At 51.5% G+C, this 22,041-nt stretch overlaps 1 protein-coding gene across 2 annotated transcripts in view; it reads right to left on the bottom strand.

The window, feature by feature from the left end:
* The window catches only part of NOL10 (nucleolar protein 10), a 100,466-nt gene that overhangs the window by 13,653 nt on the left and 64,772 nt on the right, over positions 1–22,041 (bottom strand). For both annotated transcript variants that reach the window (XM_002722390.5, XM_008249836.4), the window contains 6 exons: positions 21,370–21,496; positions 16,754–16,833; positions 16,103–16,201; positions 14,341–14,430; positions 5,128–5,301; positions 4,606–4,853 (listed from right to left, as the gene is read on the bottom strand). In XM_002722390.5, coding sequence (XP_002722436.2) covers positions 4,606–4,853; positions 5,128–5,301; positions 14,341–14,430; positions 16,103–16,201; positions 16,754–16,833; positions 21,370–21,496 — 818 coding nt within the window. The remainder of the gene's footprint in view (positions 1–4,605; positions 4,854–5,127; positions 5,302–14,340; positions 14,431–16,102; positions 16,202–16,753; positions 16,834–21,369; positions 21,497–22,041) is intronic.

Below are 22,041 nucleotides of genomic sequence, written 5' to 3'. Positions count from 1 at the left end.
GGCCTCACCTCTCCCCCAGCTGAAGCCCCTGACTCTTCTCGGCCCTGTACCACGCCTCTTCCTGCCCGGGGGTATCTGCTAGATGTGGGCTCGGGCCACGCCTTCCCTCCCACGCGTGGGCTCTAGGACAGCCGCGTGTTCACGCCAGGCACTTGGTGAACGCTTGGTGAATGGATTGTGCGTGAAGACTGCGAAGTGGACGGATACACTCGCAACGAACGTTAGCAGGCTGTGAGGCGTGGCCACGTGCAAACACGTATGTAGCCAGAGCCTCAGGACCACGCCAGCAGAGCCGACGATGCTCTCGCGCCCGGGCTACCTTCCTACTAGTCCTCCCCGACAAGAAGTTCCCGAGTGGGCGAGTCCAGGTGGAACTCACACAGCACACACGCAATTCTGACGCCGTCCTTTCCCGACGGCTGCGGTAACTCACAAGATAAACGAGGAGTCACTCGATTCTCCGAAGGATAATGGCTCAGCGCTTTGTTAAACGGTACTAAGATACTGCAAGTCGAGATGTGCCACAGTAATCCAGTCACGACTGGAATCCAGGAAGCCGTGTGTGCCGCAACGCCAGCGGGCTGCAGGCTACTCACGCACGTGTCGTGACTGAGACAGCAAGACCCTTCTTTTAAGCATCACTATTTACACAAAAAGAACCTTTAACTTAGTTCAACTGCAGTGTGTTTAGTTAGCCTTCGCTGATCTTGACTACTAAGTCTTTCACTGTTGTTTTTTTTTTCGTTAATATCCTGTTGCAGCCCCCAGGCAGTGGGAAGAATGCCACCCCCCGCCCCAGCACGGGCTTCTCTCGCCGTGGTCACTCACAGACGGGAGCGCCCCGATTCCCCGTCTGTGGGGCACTGGGGAGCTAGTTATTTCCCAGCAGACCTCGAAGCAGGGGTTCCGCAGTCGCCTGATGTACGGCCCAGGCGTGAAAGGCTCACAGTATCTAACAACTCCCCAGTGTGTCAGATGACAAGTAGCTAACAAGCATCGAACAAGGGTTGACCAGGAGGCAGAGATAAAGCAAAAATAAAGCAAGACAAGAACAAAGGACAGCCTAATAAATAAACTTCCTCCACTGAACCAGAACACTAGAAGCAAGCAGCTCCCCTGCTGCCTCCAGCAGAACCCCAAACAAAACATCTACAAGTAACAGAAAGGTTGCACGCGCTGCAGGTGGGGACGGAAAATGAGAGCCTCTTTGGAAAACAGTGTGAAGTTACTGTCTGACCAGCAAAAACGAAAACCTGTCCCGGCAAGGCGTGCACACGAATACTCTGCACAGCAACATGACTGAGACCCCGCAGTGGAAACAGCTCAGGCGCCATCGTCCATCCACTGAGAAACGGACACACGACATGCGCATGTCCACACAGAGGAGTCCTGTGGTAATAAAGACAAACAGTACTGACACCCGCTGCGCACGGAGGAACAGAACGCATGTGCTAAGAAGCCAGACCAAACGGTACCCACCCTGTAATCCCATTTCCATGAGACGACAGGACAGCAAACCCACGGTCCAGGGAGCAGACCCGCGGCTGCCTGGCTGGGGAGACGGGGTCGCCGGAGGTGGAAGGGGATGGGCTGCTCGTGGGTGTGGGTTCTGTCTGGGGTGAGGAAATCGTCTGAAGTGGTGGAGATGGCTGCACAGCTCTGAATGCACTGACAGCCCACGCATCGCATGCTTGAGGCTGGTGGATCGAAGCGGTCCCTCAACAAAGCTGCTTCAAAAAAGAAAAGGCTGGCGGTAGGGAAAGCACCTTCAAGGGAGCAGAGACCACGCCTAGCTTCTTCATGTGCCGACATCTCCGGCGGTGAAGCAGACCGAGCCTCTGAAGGACAGGATTCGCTCAGCTGTGCAGACCCAGGCAGGCTCCAGAAGCTGCTGCCTAAGATGAGCCGGGCGGGCCTCAGCGCTGTGCCGGAATGAGAAGGCCCTGCCAAGATGGCCGCTGGCAGGCCAGCGTCAGTCACTCAGGAATGGCTTCAGAACCCACCTGGCAACAGAGCCTGCCTGGCAACAGGCTGTGATTGGTTAGGGCACAGACCACCCCTTGACCAGATTGGCTGCCTCGGCTATATAAGCTGCTGTACCAACTGAAATAAACGAGTCTGTGGGCTGCTTGCACCCGACTGCCGGGGTCTGTGTGGTGATTCCGCACCTCTTGCCCACATCGTGCTCCTCCTCTCAGAATGAATCCACAGCAACATCTGGTGCCAACGTGGCTGAGAGACAGTGTGTCGGACTCGGCGAGTTCCCCCCTTGATTTCGGCAAGTAGGCCCCTCGGTGTTTTGTGTGCTGTTCGGTTCTGCGAGGGTGAGCACAGAACCCCCTCCTACGCCCCTTTCCTTGTCCTTGTCCTCGGTCTTAGTGACCCTAGGTTACGCACACACTGCCCAGAAGCATAACACAGCTTCTTGGCTCCTCCTTTTACTTTCTGTTCACCCGGCGAATTCACATAAAGGACTGATCATCCAAGAATTCGGAACCAAGTCATCTTCCCTCACTCGAGAGAGATGACACTCCAAAGACACCGCGTGGGCATACAGCCTTGACCTAACGAATCAAGGAAGTCCCCCACTAAGCACAGGACATACGTACGATCTGATACACCACTGTCTGTTCGTCTAACGTGGGGAACCCCTGCAGAATGCCATCAGCTGCTGAGGTGCTAGGAATTTGCTTTGTTATGGCAGCAGTGCTGTGTGTGTCATTCCTTTGGATAGAGTTGGTGTGGTGCACCGCTCTTAAGTGCTCAAACATGGGAAAGATATCCCTCTCTCAGAAGCCCACACGGATTACCAAACATAATGCATCTGTGAGTGATAAGAGCCTGACATTCCAGGCCGCTGCCTCACAGGTAACAGTGGATGACTTGTGGGGAGAGAGCTCCAACAGTGAAAATGACATGACAGCAGACAACGCAGCAATGCCTAGTCAGCCACCCCCCAAATATCCGTGGGATAAACACAGACGACCTCAAGGCGATAACCCATGCGAGGTCATCCCATCTGGTCAGCCACTTAAATGGCCCACAGCCTGTGTGCAGTCACGCCATTCCTGATTACCATTGTTCCTCATTCCCACCCCTATCTGAGCAAGCACTCCTGTGGTCTCCTGTTTTAAGGGCTGGTTAGTTGATGGGTAAGATCCCCTGGGGACAACCTAAGATAGGCACAGCTGCATGAGACCACATGGAAACGGGGTCAACAATGGTATGGCCAAGAATCATGCCTCTTGTAGCTCAAAAATAAACGAAAAGGGGGAAATGTGGTGGAATGAGAAGGCCATGCCAAGATGGCCACTGGCAAGCAAGTGTCAGTTACTCAGGAATGGCTCAGAACCCACCTGGTAAAGGAGCCTGCCTGGCAACAGGCTGTGATTGGTTAGGGCATAAACTGTCCCGTGACGGGATTGGCTGCCTCGGCTATATAAGCTGCTGCACCAACTGAAATAAACGAGTCTGCGGGCAGCTCACCTCTAGTTCACTTTCACCTGGCTCCCAGGGTCTGTGTGGTGACTCCGCATCTCTTGCCCCCACCACACTCCTCCTCTCAGAACGAATCCACAGCAACACAGCGTGGCTGCTCTGCCCCCACCTTCTGGAGGGACGAGCTCCAGAAATGGCACTGACTTGGACCTACACCTAGGCCGTCCTCTCCTCCACCACCTCGTGGCCGTCCTCGGAGCTCCCAGACATTCCAGCTCTTCTTCTAAGACACCTGCTGTGCCACCTGCCAGTCCAAATCTCGCCAATCAGCACTTCGCCTAGAAACCTCAAAGCGCAGCCTTTCACAGCCTACGGCCTATATGCAATTTGAACTCGTGGACTGGCCTGTTCCTTGGACATCTGAGAACTGTTCACATGAAACTAATATTTTTTGAAGGTTGATTTTTTGTTTTACTGTGGTAAACATTTGCAACATAACACTTACCACTGCAACTCTTTAAGTGGTCAGTAGTTGTATTCAGTACATACTTTGTGCCACCGTCCCCACTATCCATCTCCAAAGCCTTTTCATCAGCCCAAACCAGACGACTCTCCAGACCCAACACACTCGGCATCCTCGTTCCTCCCTGTCCAGCCCGTGGCAACCACCCTGCTGTTTGTCTCTATACATCTGACTACTCCAGAGCATCCTTCTCTTTGGTCATTTTCTTACAAAAGGTTTAAAATTTCTGGCAAATTTTCCAAGGGACCGCTTTAATAATCAGGTAAACTGAGATGGAGCCTGGTGGGAGACCAGCAAGCGCAACAGGAGGGCTCGGGGTTGGCAGGCTAGACGGGTCCTAACGTCCACCTACCAACACTCCTAAGACTAGACCCTGCACTGACTTACATGTAAACCATCCCTCGCAAAGCTGTTATTAGAGAAAGACATAGCCGGGACAGGTACTGCAACAGGGACACTTGCCTCAAGCGGCCTGCTGCCTCCCTCATGCTCTGCCCTCTGGCCCCCCTGCTCCTTCAGGCCTCTGCCCTCCCCACAGCCGCCACCTGCCAGAAACAGGAATGTCATCTGGAGGGCGACGAGCCAAGGAGGAAACGCGAGGGCTCGGCACCTCGTCACCTTGTCACCGAGGCTGTGCTACTCACTTCATCAGCCTCTGCTTTGCGGCAGAATCTCTGAAGCTTCGGAACTCTTCTCCTGCTTTGATCTCGTAGAACTGGGGCTGCAGGACCGTCTGCCGGTCCTCCCTGAGCCGCTCCTGCCGCTGCGCCTTTTCCTCCTGCCGCAGGAGTCTGCGCTGCTTCCTGACCTCGTCCACCCAGTCCTTTTCATCGTCTGAACTCTCCGAACTTTCCGCATCACTTGGTTTTCCTTCCAGTTCTTCCTCCTCTTCCTGAAAAACAAAAATAGTAAGCAGGCGCTCCTTTCCCCAGCCCAGCGCGAGCCGTTCTCCCCTCCTACACGGCTTCAGTCCTCGGGCGTACGTGACGGCTGCCCCAGCACGTGCATGGGAAGCAGCCCCTTTCACTAGATAAGGCCGGTTCCGGGCTGCGTGTCCAACAGCTACCGTGCCATTAATTACACCTTCAGTACAAAGACTGTTAACGTACAGGAGAGCGTCACATAAACAAACAGGAGCACGCGCTAAATGGGAAGGAACACATTACTTTTTCTCGAAGTTCTTGTTGCTCTAAAAGTCTTAGTTTCTTCTTCCTCTTTTCACTAATTTTTGAAACAAGTGGATTCAGAAGCCTGAATTCTTCACTCTCTTCATCTACTTGGAAGTCAGGGTTCTCAAACATAACTTTAAATCGATCGTCGGTGAGAATATTAGGAAGGCTCTATAAAAAAGAAAGAAAAGCAGCTATGTAAAAATTTAAAGTTAATATTGAATAAAATCTGACCAGAAAGATGGCCTGAAGCCACTCATTCTATTACAAAAAGTCAGTAAGCTACATAAGGCATAAATTCTTAACTCATTATGAAACTATTTTAGAAGTCACTTCCAGAGCTTTCCTACTGCCCCCGGGTTTTACCTCCCACTAGCAAACAAATCCCACTAATCTACTTTGCAAGTGACCCATACTACCCGGCCGATACACACAATGAGCCAAGAGTGAGTGTCTGGGCTAACTCTGTGCTAACAAATTAAATTTCTTCAATTAATACTTTTAACTATAAAAGTCACTTTTCAAAGAAACACCCAGTTTTTTGAAGGATGGCTTTTACCGCATAGCAACTATTCTGAAATCTTTTAAGTTCATAACCCAAAACTAACAGTACACGACACCAGGACAGTGGTGTGGACAGCAGTGTGGCGGGGCTGGACGAGTGACTTCATGGGCTCCAGCCGAGAGGGTGGAAACGCCTGCGCATCTGCATCTCTGAGGTGGCCGCCCCATCACTGCAGTGCGATGTCGTCCATCCTCTGGCTGCTGGCTCTCTTACTGCTCCTTAGCTACAAGCTGTGGGCCAGACAGACCGCCTACTCAGAATGGTTCGTAATGAGAGGACACAGCCCGGACAGGAGCCGGAGAAGCCAGCCTGCCGTGCTAGACTCTAGCTCCCCGCTGCTCAGAGTACGCCCGGCTGTAAACAGCTGAGTTCGGAAGACTGCATTCCCGTGACCGAGTTACACAAACCTGGGTAAATCCCAGGGTATCAACAAGCTTGGCCTATTACTTGGCAGGGTACAAGTGTGTGAAAAACAGAATTAAGAGATAAATTTACTTTGGTACAAAAGATATTTTGAAACCCAGGCAAGTTTTTTCATGATATATTTCTCTTTTCATTTTTTATTTTAATTAATTTTTAACAGATTCATTATGATTTATAGATATAAGTCTAAGAATATAGTGATATTTCCTTTCTCCCTCCCTCCCACCCTCCCAACCTTTCATGAGCTTTTTGAAGATCCTGTTAATGCATGGATTTCAATAATTCATGCACCAAAACAAACATTTTAATTCCATCATCTACAAACTTTTCAAATACCTGTGACTGTATCTAAAACGTGATAAATCTCTACCTAAAATCCTATGATAGATACGTGAACTCAACAAGTCTTCCTGATTCAACATCATTTCCAAGATGCACTTGGGGCTAAGGAAGAGGAGGGTAGGAAAGATCCAGTTCCTGACCCCAAGCCAGCGAGGCAGGAAAATCTGCAAAGAATGCTGCCGGGCCCCGCAGGGGGCTGTGTGGTGGGGCAGAGCGCGGTGATGGACTCAGAGGGTGCAGACTGGCTGGGCTAAGAGGAAACCGGGGAAGGGGCACTTCCAGCAGGCGGGCGGAGCAAGGCGGAAGCCATCGCAGAACGACGACAACGACGGTCTTGACTAATGGATTTCAAGTGCCACGCCTGCTCTCCTGCGGGGCAGGGACAAGTACTGGAGAAGAGACGGCCGAGGACGGGGAGGGCTGACAGGCACAGGTGTGCTGCACGAGCCTGCGGCGGCAGAGACGCTGCCGGAGAAGCTGCCTGTCACCGCGGAGACTCACGGGCAAGCAGCTGGGGCCTGACCCTGGGCTAGGGGAACAGGACGGTGGGCAGAGACTCACGGAAGAGAGCTGCTCTGAGACGTTTCTACATCAGAGCTGGCAGATGCGGCGAGGGGTGGCCCGGCCCGTGGTGAGAAGCAGGGCTAGAAGCTTCCCTCGAGTACCCAGGGATAGAAAGCGGTGGCACCGTGGGCTGGGAGATGCTGTCAGAAGTTTCGGGAGAAGGGGCGGGCGGAGTGTGAAGCATGCAATGATGCTCCACTGTAGGCTGGGTAGGAAAACCTTATCCGGATTCTGCTCAACACTTAGTCCTTCTTTTCATGTTCATTTATTTGAGAGGCAGAAGAGACAGAGAGGGATCCTCCACCCACTGGTTCACTCCCCAAAGGCTGGGATCAGGAGCAGAGCCGGGACCTGGACACAGACACTCGCAGGCATCCCAACAGGTATCTTAACATGGTGCCAACATCTACCGCCACCATCCAGTTCTGATCAATCCAGCAGGTGTCTGGGAACAACTCGCCAGGTCTCAGGAGACCGGAGGGGCACAATGTACACTCTAGAGTCAGCCACAAAGGGGAAGGGACTTGAAAACGTTCATGGAAAATGGAATTAAAACATTAAGTCTGTTGTGGTGCAGGATTTCTAAGACCCACGCGTGGCTTCCTAATAGGTGTTTCCCTGAACTTCCGGAAGCCCTCATCAGACAGGTGTCTGCTAATCAACAGCAGGTGCCTATCTTCAGGTTCAGAAAAACACTTAAGGGGCAATCTTCTCTTTTCCTCTTACTCTATTTGTCAAAATAATATTTAATAAAGAACATGTTAAAGAATATGTTGCTGGAATTCTTCAGATTAAAAAAAAATTTTATTTATTTTCATTTTATTTGAAAAAAGGAAAGAAAGAAACCTTCCACCCGCTGGTTCACTCCCTAAATGCCCCCTGCAGTCAGGGCTGACCTCGTGGGTGGCAGCGGCCTCACTGCTGGAACCGTTCACCTGCGCCTCCCAGGCGCCCCGTAACGGGAGCTAGACTGGAAGCAGGGGAGCCGGGACCTGGCCCAGACACTCTGCTATGGGCGGTGGGAATCCCAAGCAATGACTTAACTACACCGAACGCCCACCCTGAAGATTTGTCTGAATTTAAAACAAATACATTGCACTGCCTAAAGATAAGCATGCTTTAGAGGAACAATTTATAACTTATTTTATAAATAACTCTTCTGACCCAGCAGTAAAAATACTTTCCCCGGGGATTTTCCTAGTCTAATTGTTTGTTTTCACAGCTGTAGGTGGCCATGCTCTAGAGTAGTTTACAAGTGTCTAGCCAGAGATCTGTCCCATAAACAGACACACAGACACGCTCACCACTTCCATTAACATGTGGGAAACACTCGGAGCACTGTTCCCAGCATGGCCCTCCCTCAAAGAATTCCATTTGTAGATTTGAGCAGAACGCTTATTACCAATATTCTCCTCAACACAGAGCAATGGTTGCCATTTATAACATTTATTCTTTCCATGCCACGAAGTCGGGACTGACTTCTGAGTAAGGGCGACTGAACGCAGGCACCGCCTAGTCGCTCCTGAAACCCCATCAGAGTAGAAACGGCTTTCACAGAAGACCCTCGGGACGCGGGGAGGAGATGGGGCCACACGGCTCGGAAGCAAGGGAAAAGGCCCGTATAAAATCTCACTCTAGCTCTGTGCAGCCAGCCCTGGCCCTACCCCTGGAGCAGGGGAGGGAGGGCACTGCCCAGGGCAGGCAGCCTGTGCAAGCCGGGCGCGTGCTGAGCGCGGGAAGCTGACCCCTTGTTCCTGTAGCCCCCCCCCAAGCTTCTCGGCCCAAGGCGGTCAGCTCTCAGAATGCCGGCTGCCAGGCCCAGCCCTCAAGCAGGAGGACCCGACTAGCAAGGGCAAGAGCTAAGCCCATGATGCGCCCAGAGTCAGGGCACCACAAAGGGGCCGAAAGGGGACGAGGGGCTCTTTCCCCACCTGAGCGTTTTCATTCAGCTTCTGAACACCACATTCTTCTTTTTTAAAGATTTATTTACTTGAGGGAATGTGATGGAGAGAGAGGGAGGGAGGGAGGGAGATCTCCATCTGTGGGTTCATTCCGCAGGTGGCTGCAATGCTGGAGCTGGGCCAGGCTGAAGCCAGGAGAGTCTCCCACGGGGTGCAGAGCCCCAAGCACGTGGGCCGTCTTCTGCTGCTCCCCAGGTGATTAGCAGGGGGCTGGACTGGAAGTGGAGCAGCCCAGGCACCTGGTGTGAGACCCCTCAGACGGTCCCCCTGCTGGCTTTGCTCTCCCTAGTCACAGGAGAGAGCCTTTGGGGACTGCCTAGAGGTCCTGTCCTATACGTGGCTGAGGTCCAGTGCATCCCTAGGACATGGTAAAGGGAGACCCCAGGACCAGAAGCCAACCAGTCCAGAAGAGAGCAGGCCAGGAAGACCTAGAAGCAACTGCTGCCAGAGGACGCTGAGTGTAACATCTGGCCTGCACAGCTCTCTCCAGGTGAGATTTAGACAACTCGTAAAGAATTGGGGCCGAGGAGAACGAAGGGTCACGGGGAGATGCAGTCACAGACCACTGCCGCCCGACTGGCCACCAATGGCAGACAGAACTGTGACAAGATTAGCAAAGCATCACACAGGGACGCAACCGACATTCCCACAGGGTTCTCCTGGGAGGGGCGGCCATCAGGAGAGAATGCCTAACACTAAAAAGAGAGACAGAACTTTATATCAAAATGACCAGCTCCACAGGCGGACGAGGTGAAAACGAGGGGCGGGTGGGAGGAAGAGGAGGATAAGGGAGGGCCGACATTCCACCAGACCACGGAAAACGTCTACGGTTTTAAAAGTGATGTCTGCACAACCGTAATTTAAACACACAAATGGTTAACTGGTACCCACGGAAAGCTTTAAAAATACTGTTTGAGATGTTCAAACAGATCAGGTGCAATGCGGAGTGTCTGTACGTAATTAAACCTCTCCTAGAGAGAGGAGCCACTACTTTGATACACACTCTTAATGGCGTTTCATGATTTCCGAGGCTCTGCCGTGGTTCCCCAGCCACAGAGGACACACGGGCTGGAGAGCTCACACAGAGCTGAGCCGCTGCAGAGCCCAGGGGAAGCACGCTCAGACTCCCAGCCAAGGTGAAGCTGCCCGAGGAACAGACAGACAGAAAGTGACACCTGTAGGAACGACGGCGCTAACCCAAAGTCCGGCCCTTAAAAGTCGCACCAGCACACATGCCCAGGTCTCTACGCCGCTTGCATACGTGTTGGAGGACAAATGAATTAATCCTTAATTAGAATTAATACCCCCAAGTTTCCGAGTCTGGAGGATGTCCAGAAAACGCTCCTTGATATTGTGTACGTGGTGAGTCACTTCCCGCTGCGGGTTCCACATCAACTGCACAGTAAACACCTTATTAGACTTTACTATGTTATCACTGAGAGCAAATTCAGGAGCAGCGCGCAGTCTGTCTCCGCGAACTTTGAGCTGTAAGCAAAGCAGGACGTGACTGTAAGACACACGCTCTCCCGTCGGAGACAGCAGGCCATTACAGCCACTGAAGTTCTGAAGGGCTGGGTTCAAAGGCAACACTAACGACCTGCTGCTGCTCTGGGCGATTCTTTCAAGTATTCTTCACAGCTGTAGAGGAAGGTCCTTCCCCTCACTCGCGAGAGTCCTTCAGGTCTCCCTCTTACACAACCCAAAACTGTTAAATCGCAAGCTACACAAACCTCTCCTAAGCTCAGCCTCGGATTCTCAGGGACCTCGGATAGCACTTCTGGAATGAAACAGCTCTGCTAAGGTCAGCAGGCCATCAAGCGGACGTTAGGGGCTCATTCTGAGACCAGCACAGTCTGGCAGAAGTCCGCCAGCAGATGACGAGGTGGCCGAGACCCCACTCCCAGGCGCGAACACGGCCTGACGGAATCCCGCTCCGGGTTTCTAAGGGGTTCCCTCCCTGCTCTGACAACAGAAGTAGCAGCCGACAGCCCTTGCGGGATGACCCAGCAAACACAAATTCCAATAAAACAAATAAATGCGGTCTCGACTGTTAACTAGAGTGTGTGGGGGCAGGTTTGACTGACAGGTCCTGACTCCCCGCGACCACCACGCACCCAGAAGACACCCGGTCCCCCACAGAAATGCTTCAAGCTTGAGTTACATGTGCTCACCCACTGGGACTATCGGCATGAAATACAAACTCTGCTGAACCCCTGCGGCCCAGAAATCCCTAGTAAGTGAGGAACCTCAGCCTTGCAAAGCCTGGCTCTCGCTGGCCTTGCCCCCTTGTATCTCAGACCAACCACGTGACAGTTTCCAAATGCAGGTAAAAGGAGAGAACTGGCCGACAAGGAGGGAACCGAAGCAAAGCAAACACGCTAACGGAGTTATGGAGGAAAGAGCCGGTGTGGGGCGCGGACGCCGCCACCGGCTGAACCCCAAATCCCGTCGAAGGGCAGTGGGCAGGTGAGTGTCTCCAAAGAGACAAGGCAAGCAGCTGTGACAAAGAAAAACGGCCCCGGCAGAAATGACACTGGCGAGAAACTTCACATGAGAGGGACTTTCAGGTACTGTAAAGGCAAAGAAGAGAACGCTGGAGTTCAAGCACACTCAGAAGGAGCAGGCCGCTTCGCTAAGGCAAAGAAAAATGCTGGCGGTGCGTCCCAAGTTTCCTGGAAGGAGAAAGCGAGCTGCTCAAAGTACTCCTGACGAGCCTTTTATTTCTACAAAGAAATGAAACGCTCAATTACGTCTTGTCTCTAACGTCCTGAATTCCAATATGTTACGTATTTCTAATGAACTGCAGGAGGACGCTTAAGGTCTCGACTCCTCGGTGCCACTTCCGCCACCTTGCACTGCTGCGCAATCTCTCTCCTTTGGCCGTGCCCGGCCGAGGAGGGGCTGAAGGGGCTTCCTTTGCCACTGGGCCCCCAGGAGCGCTCCCCTAAGTGGTGCTGGCAGGACACCATCAACGCTCACAAGCGCACACTCTGGGCTTTGGGAAGCGCGCCCCAGGCACTCAGAGAGAGCCGCAAGCGAGCCATGCGGGAGACTGGGCTGAGGACAGCTCCAGGCCCAGGGAACAGGAACGTCCACACCGCATCCGCGTGACAGGGTCCAGAAAAAGCAATGAGGATGAAGATGACCCACCCAACACGCTCTGCTTTGGTCACTCGTGTACCTGTCACCACTTTGAAAAATCTACAGTCAAGGTGCATGAGAACCAACTGCTGATTAAAGTTACAAAACGAAAAAGGATAAGAAAGAAAGGGGAAAGAGAGCGATGGGGACAGCGTCTTACTCACAGGGCCTCACAGAAAGGCCCGGATCAACCATGCTGCACGGGGCAGCCAAGTGACACCTGAGTGTCCAGGTGTCCAGCCCTCCATGATGTGGACTGGCACGACCCCACCCTCTTCCCACCACAGCTCCAGTGCCAACGCCACTCCCACTATGGGCAGTGTGTAAGATCCACTGTGGAGCTGACGAGCCACCCTCCGACCCTCCGTGGCTAACGGGAGGTCACTGTGCATACGTCGAGGGTGAAGTCAATCCAGCAGGAAGCACTTGCTTTTTTTTTTTTTTTTTTGACAGGTAGAGTGGACAATGAGAGAGAGACAGAGAGAAAGGTCTTCCTTTGCCGTTGGTTCACCCTCCAGTGGCTGCTGCGGCCAGCGCACTGCGCTGATCCGAAGCCAGGAGCCAGGTGCTTCCTCCTGGTCTTGCATGCGGGTGCAGGGCCCAAGCACCTGGGCCATCCTCCACTGCACTCCCTGGCCACAGCAGAGAGCTGGCCTGGAAGGGGGGAGCACTAGCATTTTTAACACAGCACATTGAGCACTGGCACACACTAGGAAGGCCCACAGCACGGCCAGAGCATAGACGCAGTTCACGTTATCAGTAAGTTTACGTGACTGTTCCAACCCCGCTACCGTACTAAGTTAAAGAAAATGGAGACATACTAACCATCATTTGCTTAGGAAAGGATTCCAAAAATTTATTCACTTACCTGGCTAAAAACCAGAGAACACAAAAAGTAAGTGTCGCTCCCCCTCTTCGCGGGCGGAGGAACGACACTAAACCCTGCCTAGGCTTCATATCCGAGTCATGGCACCATTATGTCGCTCCCCGTCTTCGTGGAGGAACGACACAGGACCCTGCGCTGTTCTTTTGTCTGCTCGGCCCTCCCTGGGTTTGCTGCTGGTTCTTCCCGGGTTGGCTACCGTCCCTTCCACCTCCGTGGAAGGGCGGTTCCCCCTGCCACTTTCCCCACTTCCGCGGGGGAGCGGCACACCGCCGGCCGCCTCTCTCGGGGGCTGCACAGGTGTTCCTTCACATAGATGTTCCTGGTGCATGTTGTCTCTCTCCTCCTTTATAGTCCTCTTCCACCAATCCCAACTCTGCTACCCACACACCGAGTACGCTGCTCTCCTCCAATCAGAATCAGCTCCTGCTGCTTATTGGTTGAACTGGAGGCAGCTGTGTAGAAGCTGTTTCCTCCTCTCCCAGCGCCATATTGTGGGAGAGCAGATGCATAGAATAAGTCTTAATTCCAGTAACAGTCTAGTCCGAGTTGCTCCCAGTTGCTCCCCACAGTAAGCAAACAGACAAGAATCCTGCCCAGAAGGCCACATGCAGCCCCAGAGTGTCTCCAAGGCGCGGAGAACACTGCCTGCTGGACCCGGGAGAGAACAGGACCAAGGGGCCCAGGAAATCTCCACACATCTGAGGCAACCGGACAACATCAGTTCAAAGCACTTTCTATTTTACTTTATGATGGACGTTGTCTACTTCCTCTCAGTAAGGACGGGCAGGCACCAGTCACGTGGCAGCCGCACACTCTCAGTAAGCCCGGCTGTAAAGATAAGTCAGTTCCTTCGCGAATTACAAGCCAGTCAGCACAAAGCAACGATAAGCAACCTAAGCATCTAACAGGAAAGGGTTAAGTAAATCATAATACAGCCGTAAGCCTGTGCAGCCATTGAAACGACTTAGAACTGTTAAGAAAACGGGAACCCCCCGTGTCAGCTTACAGAGCCACGGTAGGTCTGCCACACACAAGATTGTCTTGCTATTCCAGTGCACGATTCCAAAGACACGAAACAGGAAGGAGATGCACTGACTACCATGATGCCTTCCTCCGGGAAGAGTCCCGAGGGCGGCTTCCTGCTAGACACTCTTTCCTCTCGTCTGAAGTCCACGTTGAGCACATTCAATCTCACAAGCAGGTAAAAAAGTTAAAAAAAAAACAAAACTCTACATCTATCTTTAAGGAAAAAGAAATAATAAAAAGATACCAGTTACCATCAAGAAAATCCAGGAACAATTTATCAATATTTTCTTACAAAAGCTTACCTTAACTTTCTTTTTCCATGTAGACTTTTGTTTCTCCTCCTCTTCCTCAATTAACTTCAGTGCCAGTTCTTTGTTAACTTTTGGCAATTTCTAAGAGTGATAGAGGGGAAAAAAATGCTGTAACTACGTAATCAAGAGAGCTATTTTAGCTTTGAAGGTTAATACTTCTACAAAGAGTTCAGAAGGAGAGAGCTTAATTCTTACTTCTGAAATTTCATTATCCCCAAAGCAGGAAATAACGTGGACCCGAGGGGTGCTGCGGGGGGCCTCACCCTCACCCCGCATCCTCCCAGCACCTGGAGGAACCAGCTGAGAGACACGTGTCTGGCCCACGACACCACAGACAGGCCAGGACCCTAATGGGCAGCGGCAGGCAGCAGGGCTCGTGCACGGGGAGGCCAAAATGCTTCTAAGGATCTGGCTGCACCGCTTCCCGAGCCTGAGGAAGCAAACCTCTAGAGGGAACTGGAGAGGCGAGCCTGCGTGCCCTCAGGTGCAAGTTCCGAGCTATCCGTCACCCTCTTCCACTCAGTGCTGCGTGCTCTGGGTCCGGCGGGTAACAGCGACAGGCAGTGAAGAGCCGAAGCACAGGCGTCCTCACACCAGCCTCTCCTGCCACACAGCGTCCTCAGCAACCCGCCACGAGTCTGGGCAAAGGGGACAGCGCCAAGGTAGTGTCAGGGCAGCCAGGTCCCCTGCCTGGAAGCACACTCGTGTGTGTCCGGCTGTGAGTATTTAGAACGCTTGGTGATTATACCGGGTGAGGGTCGCTGGAGAGGCAGGGAGGCAGCAGTGGGCAGAGGACTTGTTTTCCCCGTCTGCCTGCCTTGCCGTTCGGGTGGGCTTCAAGCCACAGGTTTTCTGCCCTGGCAGCAACAGCGGGCCCGAGGGGCAGCAGTGCTCCTGGTCGTCCAGCTCCAGCACTGCCAGGAACATCCTGCACCCACCAAGGGCCTGGCACGGCCTGTGCCGCTCCCAGAAGCCCAGGGCCCAGCTCCACGGGCCCTGCAGAGCCTGAAGTGGGAGCCGTGGCCTGCACTTACTGCCTCTTACCCAAACAGCAGCGTTGGTCCTTCTCAGCTCTCTCGAACAGTACCTGGCTGGAGATTCTTCACACAGAACTCTCTCTGCTGATAGGACAGCCAGGGTTTGTTTCCTGACACAGCCTAACGATGCCCTCGTGATCCAGACAGCCCAAGACACTGCCAGAAGTCGGCACGAAGTGGGGACTGGTAAAGCCCCAATGCACCAAAACTGAGAGCTCACTGGAAAACCCCATCAGGGTTTATTTAATTAAACGATCTGTTTCATTATGCCTATCTGAAAGGCAGGGAGACAGAAAGATCTTCTATCCACTGGTTCACTCCTCAAATGCCTGTAAAAGCCAGGGCTGGGCTGGGAAGAAGCCTGCAACTCCACCTGGTCTCCCACGTGGTGGCAGCAGCCCGAGCACTGGAGGCGTCGCCTGCTGGTTCCCGCGACGTGCATTAACAGGAAGCTGGGACTTCCTCCAGACCCTCCGACCTGGGCCCACGCTGCCCCCACCCTCATCAGGTGTTCTTAGTGGGGGTGACGAGTGGTGGTTCCATCATTTACTCCCCGTTTTCCCACTGCCACAGAACTCCCAAAACAGAGCTGCACAGAGGACCCAGCCTCACGACCAGCGACGGGGAGGCAGCCGCGAACAACAGCAGAGGTCACACAAAGTGAAACGCAAATTAAGTGTTTCTCGGGCAAATGCAATGGTGAACCTAAGATTTACCTTTAATTGGACTCTCTGTGCACGTGTTTCTTCTATCTTCTGTCGAATTCTATCTTTTCTGTATTCTTCATAAGCAAATGGATTTACCATCAATTTCACCTTTACAAAATGAAAAAAAAAAAAAAAAACAATGGTTACCAGCATGCTTCAAATACACCACGATTACTATGTTAAAGAACAGATACATCCCTTATAAATCCCAAATATGTTTTACTTATTTATTTGGAAGGCAGAGTGACAGTGTGTGTTTGTGTGTGCGTGTGTGTGTGTGTGTGAGAGAGAGAGAGAGACAGACAGAGGTCCTCCACCGCTGCTGGTTCACTCTCCAAATGTCCGTAACAGCTGGGTCTGGGTCAGGCTGAAGCCAGGAGCCTGGAACTCCATCCTTGTCTCCCACGGAGTGGCAGGCCCAAGTACTAGGCCGTCTTCCTCTGCCTCCCCAGCACATCAGCGGGAGGCTGGATCAGAAGCAGAGCAGCTGGGACTTGAACCAGCGCTCTGATATGGGATGCTGGTGTTGCAGAGAACGAATGGCCCAACCTGCTGTGCCACATGTCGGCCCCTTTTGTATGTTTTATCAAAGTACAGCAGAAAAGAGCCAGCTACAGATCGCTCATTAGTCTCTTGAAACAACTGGAATTTTGCACGTACCTTGTGATAGAGTCTTATATCCATGAAAAATCCATGCATATAAGCCCGGAGAAATGGTGATCCAATGAGATGTGTGAGCCCTGGGAAAAGTTAAAGAGGGCAGGTTCTGATGAAATCCCGACTAAAATTTAAGTTTTTCCTAGACAACAGTTTAACAATATGAAGATTTTATTTCTGCATAAAAATTTAAGGATCGGAATTACCAACCTTTAATATCTACAGAAAAAATATAATTAACTTACTATCATTTTATTTTAAATGATACACTAAGCATAAAACAACGAGAAAATCATTACAAACTCCATCAGACTGGTAAAGACGGCTCCTTATGCTAGTGGTTCTCAGATTTTTGGATTCTACAAACCAGTTCAACTTAAAAATAATACTAGGAATCAACACGAGGTTGTTGATGTTTATGCTAAGCAGGAAGGTGGAGGCAGAGGGGGAGAAAAATTATTATCATCCTTAACCTCCAAAAACAAAGGACAGTATACAACAGTAAGGCAGCAAAGGAAACAGCCTTGGGAAGAAAGAGCAGCCGACGCACACAGAAGCACACGTGCACATTACTACGCACATTACACGCACAATTCACTGGGGATGGACGGACAGTCTACCGGCAGCCAGGGGCGGGCAGCCCTGCGCTGCGTAACACCTCCAGCGGATGACAGCATTAGGGCTGCTGGGGTCACGTAAGGACTCTGTCTATGCTACAGGAATTATTCACTGTAAAAATCTGAACAGAAAGTTACGAGACTATTATCTTCAAAGTGAGACTACATGTAAGGAACCGAGAAAAAGCGCCCTTGGTATACGAGCTAAGCACCTTTCACGGCAAACACTCTAGCTTTCTTTTTTTAAGAAAGATTTATTTTACTTATTTCAGAGGGGCAGAGTTAGAGACAGAGAGAGAGCGAGAGAGAGAGTGAGCGAGCCTCCATCTGCTGGTTCACTCCCCAAACGGCTGCTTCCATCTGAAGTGCTACTCCATCTGAAGTGGAGCAGCCAGGACTTGAACTGGTGCCCACAGGGGATGCTGGTGCCGCAGGTGGAAGCTTAACCAACTACGCCACAGTGCTGGCCCCTCTAGTTTTCAAATTCTAGAAAAATACATCCATCTAGATCTGAAAATCAGGTCCTATGCAAAAATCACACAGTACTATAGTATACAACAGGAAATCATGTAAGTAAGCCAAGTTAAATTTTGGATAACTTCATAAAGTAATTATAAGACTTGGTCAGAAAATTCTTTCCTAGAATTCCTTTGGATAATAAAACGTCTTTCACAGTGGATTGTTAAAAAAAAAAGACGGCTGAGTCTTCATGAAATGCGTCAATGCACAACAGCCTAAAAGTACCTGCATCTGCATGTTTATCACACAACCTTCCTTCAGAACGATGTCTGATCACCAGATTGTGGGCCGGCGCTGTGGCGTGCTACCCTAAGCCTCCACCTGCGGCACCAGCAGCACATACTAGGGCCGGTTTGTGTCCTGGCTGCTCCTCTTTGATCCAGCTCTCTGCTGTGGCTTGGGAAAGCAGTAGAAGATGGCCCAAGTCCTTGGGCCCCTGCACCCTCATGGGAAACCCAGAAGAAGCTCCTGGCTCCTGGCTCCGGATCGGCTCAGCTCCAGCCGTTGCGACCATTTAGGGAATGAACCAGTGGATGGAAGACTTTACGCTGTGTCTCTCCCTCTCACTGAATGGAACTACCTCACAAATCAAATCAAATCTTCTATATACACATATAAATATAGACCAGTGACAGCACTAACGTCTGTTTCCTCTATTAGTATTAACCATATAAAACTCTGACTTATGTCACAATTACTCCCACTCCAAGTCAGATCACAACTAGAAACCAAGGCGGCGGCTTCTCACAGTGAAACACCGTGACAGAGACTGACAGCAGCCGTGCCGTGAGCGCCACAGAACACAGGGCCAAGGGGCCTGAGGGCAAAAGGCTCCATGGTCCTCTAAGTTTGGGAAATGTTTCAGACCCTCTCTCCTGGCCCAGAGACCCACAACACGTATGATATTAAAGTCTCCATAATAAAGAACTTGATTTCACTGTACTTAACCTAGCATTTCTTCAACTTGTCACAGATCCCTACAGTAACAGCTAGCATTCATCCTCTTAGGCTGTTTCAGACATTATCCGATTCACTGCCCAAGCAATCCTACGGGCAGGTCCATTATTATTCCTGTTTTATGGAGGAGGAAACCAGGCTCAGTGAACTGGCCAACTGACTCAGGTGTTGAGTGTCAGCAGTGAGTGTAAACCCACGTCAGCCTTCTTACAGAGCTCATGGTATCAGCCACCATGCTACCCATGTAGCTCTTTTATAGACGCACTATTCCAGGGAACACACTGTGGGAATACAAACTACAGGTTTGCCAAAGGCCATAAACAGGAGCAGAGTCAGAACTTGCAAGTATTCAATGCGACTGATGCTGCACGAACCATAACCCCGGGTGAGCACTCAGCCTGCAGGGCGAGGTGTCTGCGGCCACATCAGAGTCCCGGGACTGGATTCTTGGTCAGGCCCAACGCAGGCTTCCTACCAATGCACACTGGGAGGCAGCAGGGGAGGGCTCAAGTAGTTGGGTCCCTGCCACCCACACGGGAGACCTGAACTGAGTTCCCGGCTCTCTGGCACCTGGGGAGTGAACTAGCAAATGGGAGGGTTCTCTCTCCCTCTACTTACCAAGTAAAATAAATGAAAAATTAAAAAACGAAATAATTCAAGGAAGTCAGTCAGTAATATAGTCTTGCCTTTGTTTTTAAGATAATCTATTTAGGAGATTTTACGCGTGGTTCAGAAATCTTAAAAATGATAGCCACTGCTCATTTAATTTCAGAAGATACAGGGTGCTGCTGTGCACACAGCAGGTTACGCTGCCGCCTACAACACCGGCATCCACATGAGCGCTGGATCGAGTCCCGGCTGCTCCGCTTCAGATCCAGCTCCCTGCACGTTAATGTGTCTGGGACAGGAACAGCAGATGGCACACGCGCTTGGGCCCCTGCACCCATGTGAGAGACCTGGATGGAGTTCCAGGCTCCTGGCTTTGGCCAGGCCCAACTCCAGCCTTTGTGGCCACATGGAGAGTGAACAAGTGGGTGGGAGAGCTTTCTCTCTGTCTCTCCCACTCTTGCTGTAACTCTGCCTTTCAAATAAATAAAATAAATCTTTTTTTTTTTTTTTTAGGATTTATTTATTTGAAAGACGGAGTATCAGAGAGGTAGAGGCAGAGAGAGAGAGAGCTTCCGTCTGCTGGTTCACTCCCCAAATGTCTGCAATGGCTGGAGCTGGGCAGATCCAAAACCAGGAGCCAGAAGCTTCTTCCGGGTCTCCAACGCAAGTGCAGGGCCCAAGCACTTGGGCCATCTTCTGCTGCTTTCCCAGGCCACAGCAGAGAACTGGATGGTAAGTGGAGCAACTGGGTTCCCATGTTGGGTGCTGGCTCTGCAGGCGGTGGCTTTACCTGCTACATCACAGTGCTGGCCCCAAAATAAAACTTTTTTAAAAAATTAGAAGATATTAAAAACACACACATAAAGAACCTTTGGGGGACTGGTGCTGTGGCACAGCGGGGTAAAGCACCGCCTGCAGTGCGGTATGCCATATGGGCATCAGTTCAAGACCCAGCTACTCCACTTCCGATCCAGCTCTCTGCCGTGGCCTGGGAAAGCAGTGGAAGATGGACCAAGTCTTTGAGCCCCTGCACCCACATGGGAGACCCGGAGGGAACTCCTGGCTCCTGGCTTTGGATTGGCACAGCTCCGGCTGTTGCGGCCAATTGGGGAGTGAAACAGTGGATGGAAGACTGACCTCCCCCAACCCCCTGTGCCTCTGCCTCTCTGTAGCTCTGCCTTTCAAATAAATAAATAAATCTTAAAAAAAAAAAAAAAAAAAAAAAGAACCTCTGGGGCTCAGCCCCAGCTTGAACACTTAATCTTCCTCAGCCTCAGTTTCTTTACCTATAAAATGGAACCATAATAACACCCACTGCACAGAGTTTTGAGGATTAAATAGGCAATACATAAAACACTTAAATATCATGGGGCACACGGAAGTTACTCTTGGAAGACACGTTTTCAGTTTATAACCTTTAAATATCAAGTATCTATTCAGGTTCTACCCTTATTGGAAGATGCAGTCTACGAGTTCTGGGTTTTAGATTAAGTCTTTCATAAATGCACCTACAAGGGAGCCAGGACTCACTGCTGACCTCTGGGGGCAGTTTCACTTACACTCGAAGAACACTGGAAACAGTCAGCAGTGAGTGTAAACCCACGTCAGCCTTCTTACAGAGCTCCGTGCCAGATGTCCCCCGCATACAGCTGCATGTGCAAAGGTTACCTCCACTGAAAGGAAAAACTTCAGCAGACTGAGTTTCCCTGAACCCCTCTCTAAGCAGACGTCAGACATCGACAACGCACAGCGTGCTAACAGCTCATCTGGCAGAAGCAGTGTTTAATGTACAGGCTGCTTACTGCCTGAAAGGGAAGATTCGGAAAATCAGATTACCACGGCTCAGGCAGTTCTAATGTTCAAAACTAAAGAGAAGGCGGAACTAAAATAACCTTAAAGACATCTTGTGATTTTTACCTAAATTTTCCAGGTCTTTCTTGGTTACAAATTTGTAATCATCGTACACCGTGCTCTCCGGGTTCTCTTCCAGTTCTTCGGTCAGGTTGTCTAAGAAGGAGCACCACCGCGGGGCAGGGCCCAGGACCTGGCGGTGGGGATCACAGGTTAGCAATGGACACAGACAGCGAGCCCTCCGCACACGCGAGGTGTACATCCCGGTCTCCATGAGAAGTATCGAGAAAAAACTGCAATGCGTATGATGAGCAAGCACACAAAGGAGAGGAAACAGAAGAACTGAGGCCTGGAAGAGGAGAATAACCCCACTCAGTTGCAGACACAAAGACACTAGCAAACACTGACCCATCAAAATGCGGATCAATAATGCAGGCCCTATAACACCACCCATTCGTTCGCCCATCACCTCCCTCACTCAGGAGAGCGCAGCATTCTGGGGCCGATGCTGTGGAGCAGCAGGTTAAGCCTCTACCTGCAGCGCCTGGAGCCTGTAAGGGCAAGGTTCGAGTCCCGGCTGCTCCACTTCCGACCCAGCTCCCTGCTGTGGCCTGGGAAAGCAGTGGAGGCCCACGTGCTTGGGCCCCTGCACCCGTGTGGGAGACCCGGAAGAGGCTCCTGGCTCCTGGCTTCGGACTGGCCCAGCTCCCACTGTTGCAGCCATTTGGGGAATAAACA

The sequence above is a fragment of the Oryctolagus cuniculus genome, chromosome 2 (assembly GCF_964237555.1).
Source record: "Oryctolagus cuniculus chromosome 2, mOryCun1.1, whole genome shotgun sequence".
NCBI lineage: Eukaryota > Metazoa > Chordata > Mammalia > Lagomorpha > Leporidae > Oryctolagus > Oryctolagus cuniculus.
This window is presented reverse-complemented; position numbering and strand designations above follow the sequence as displayed.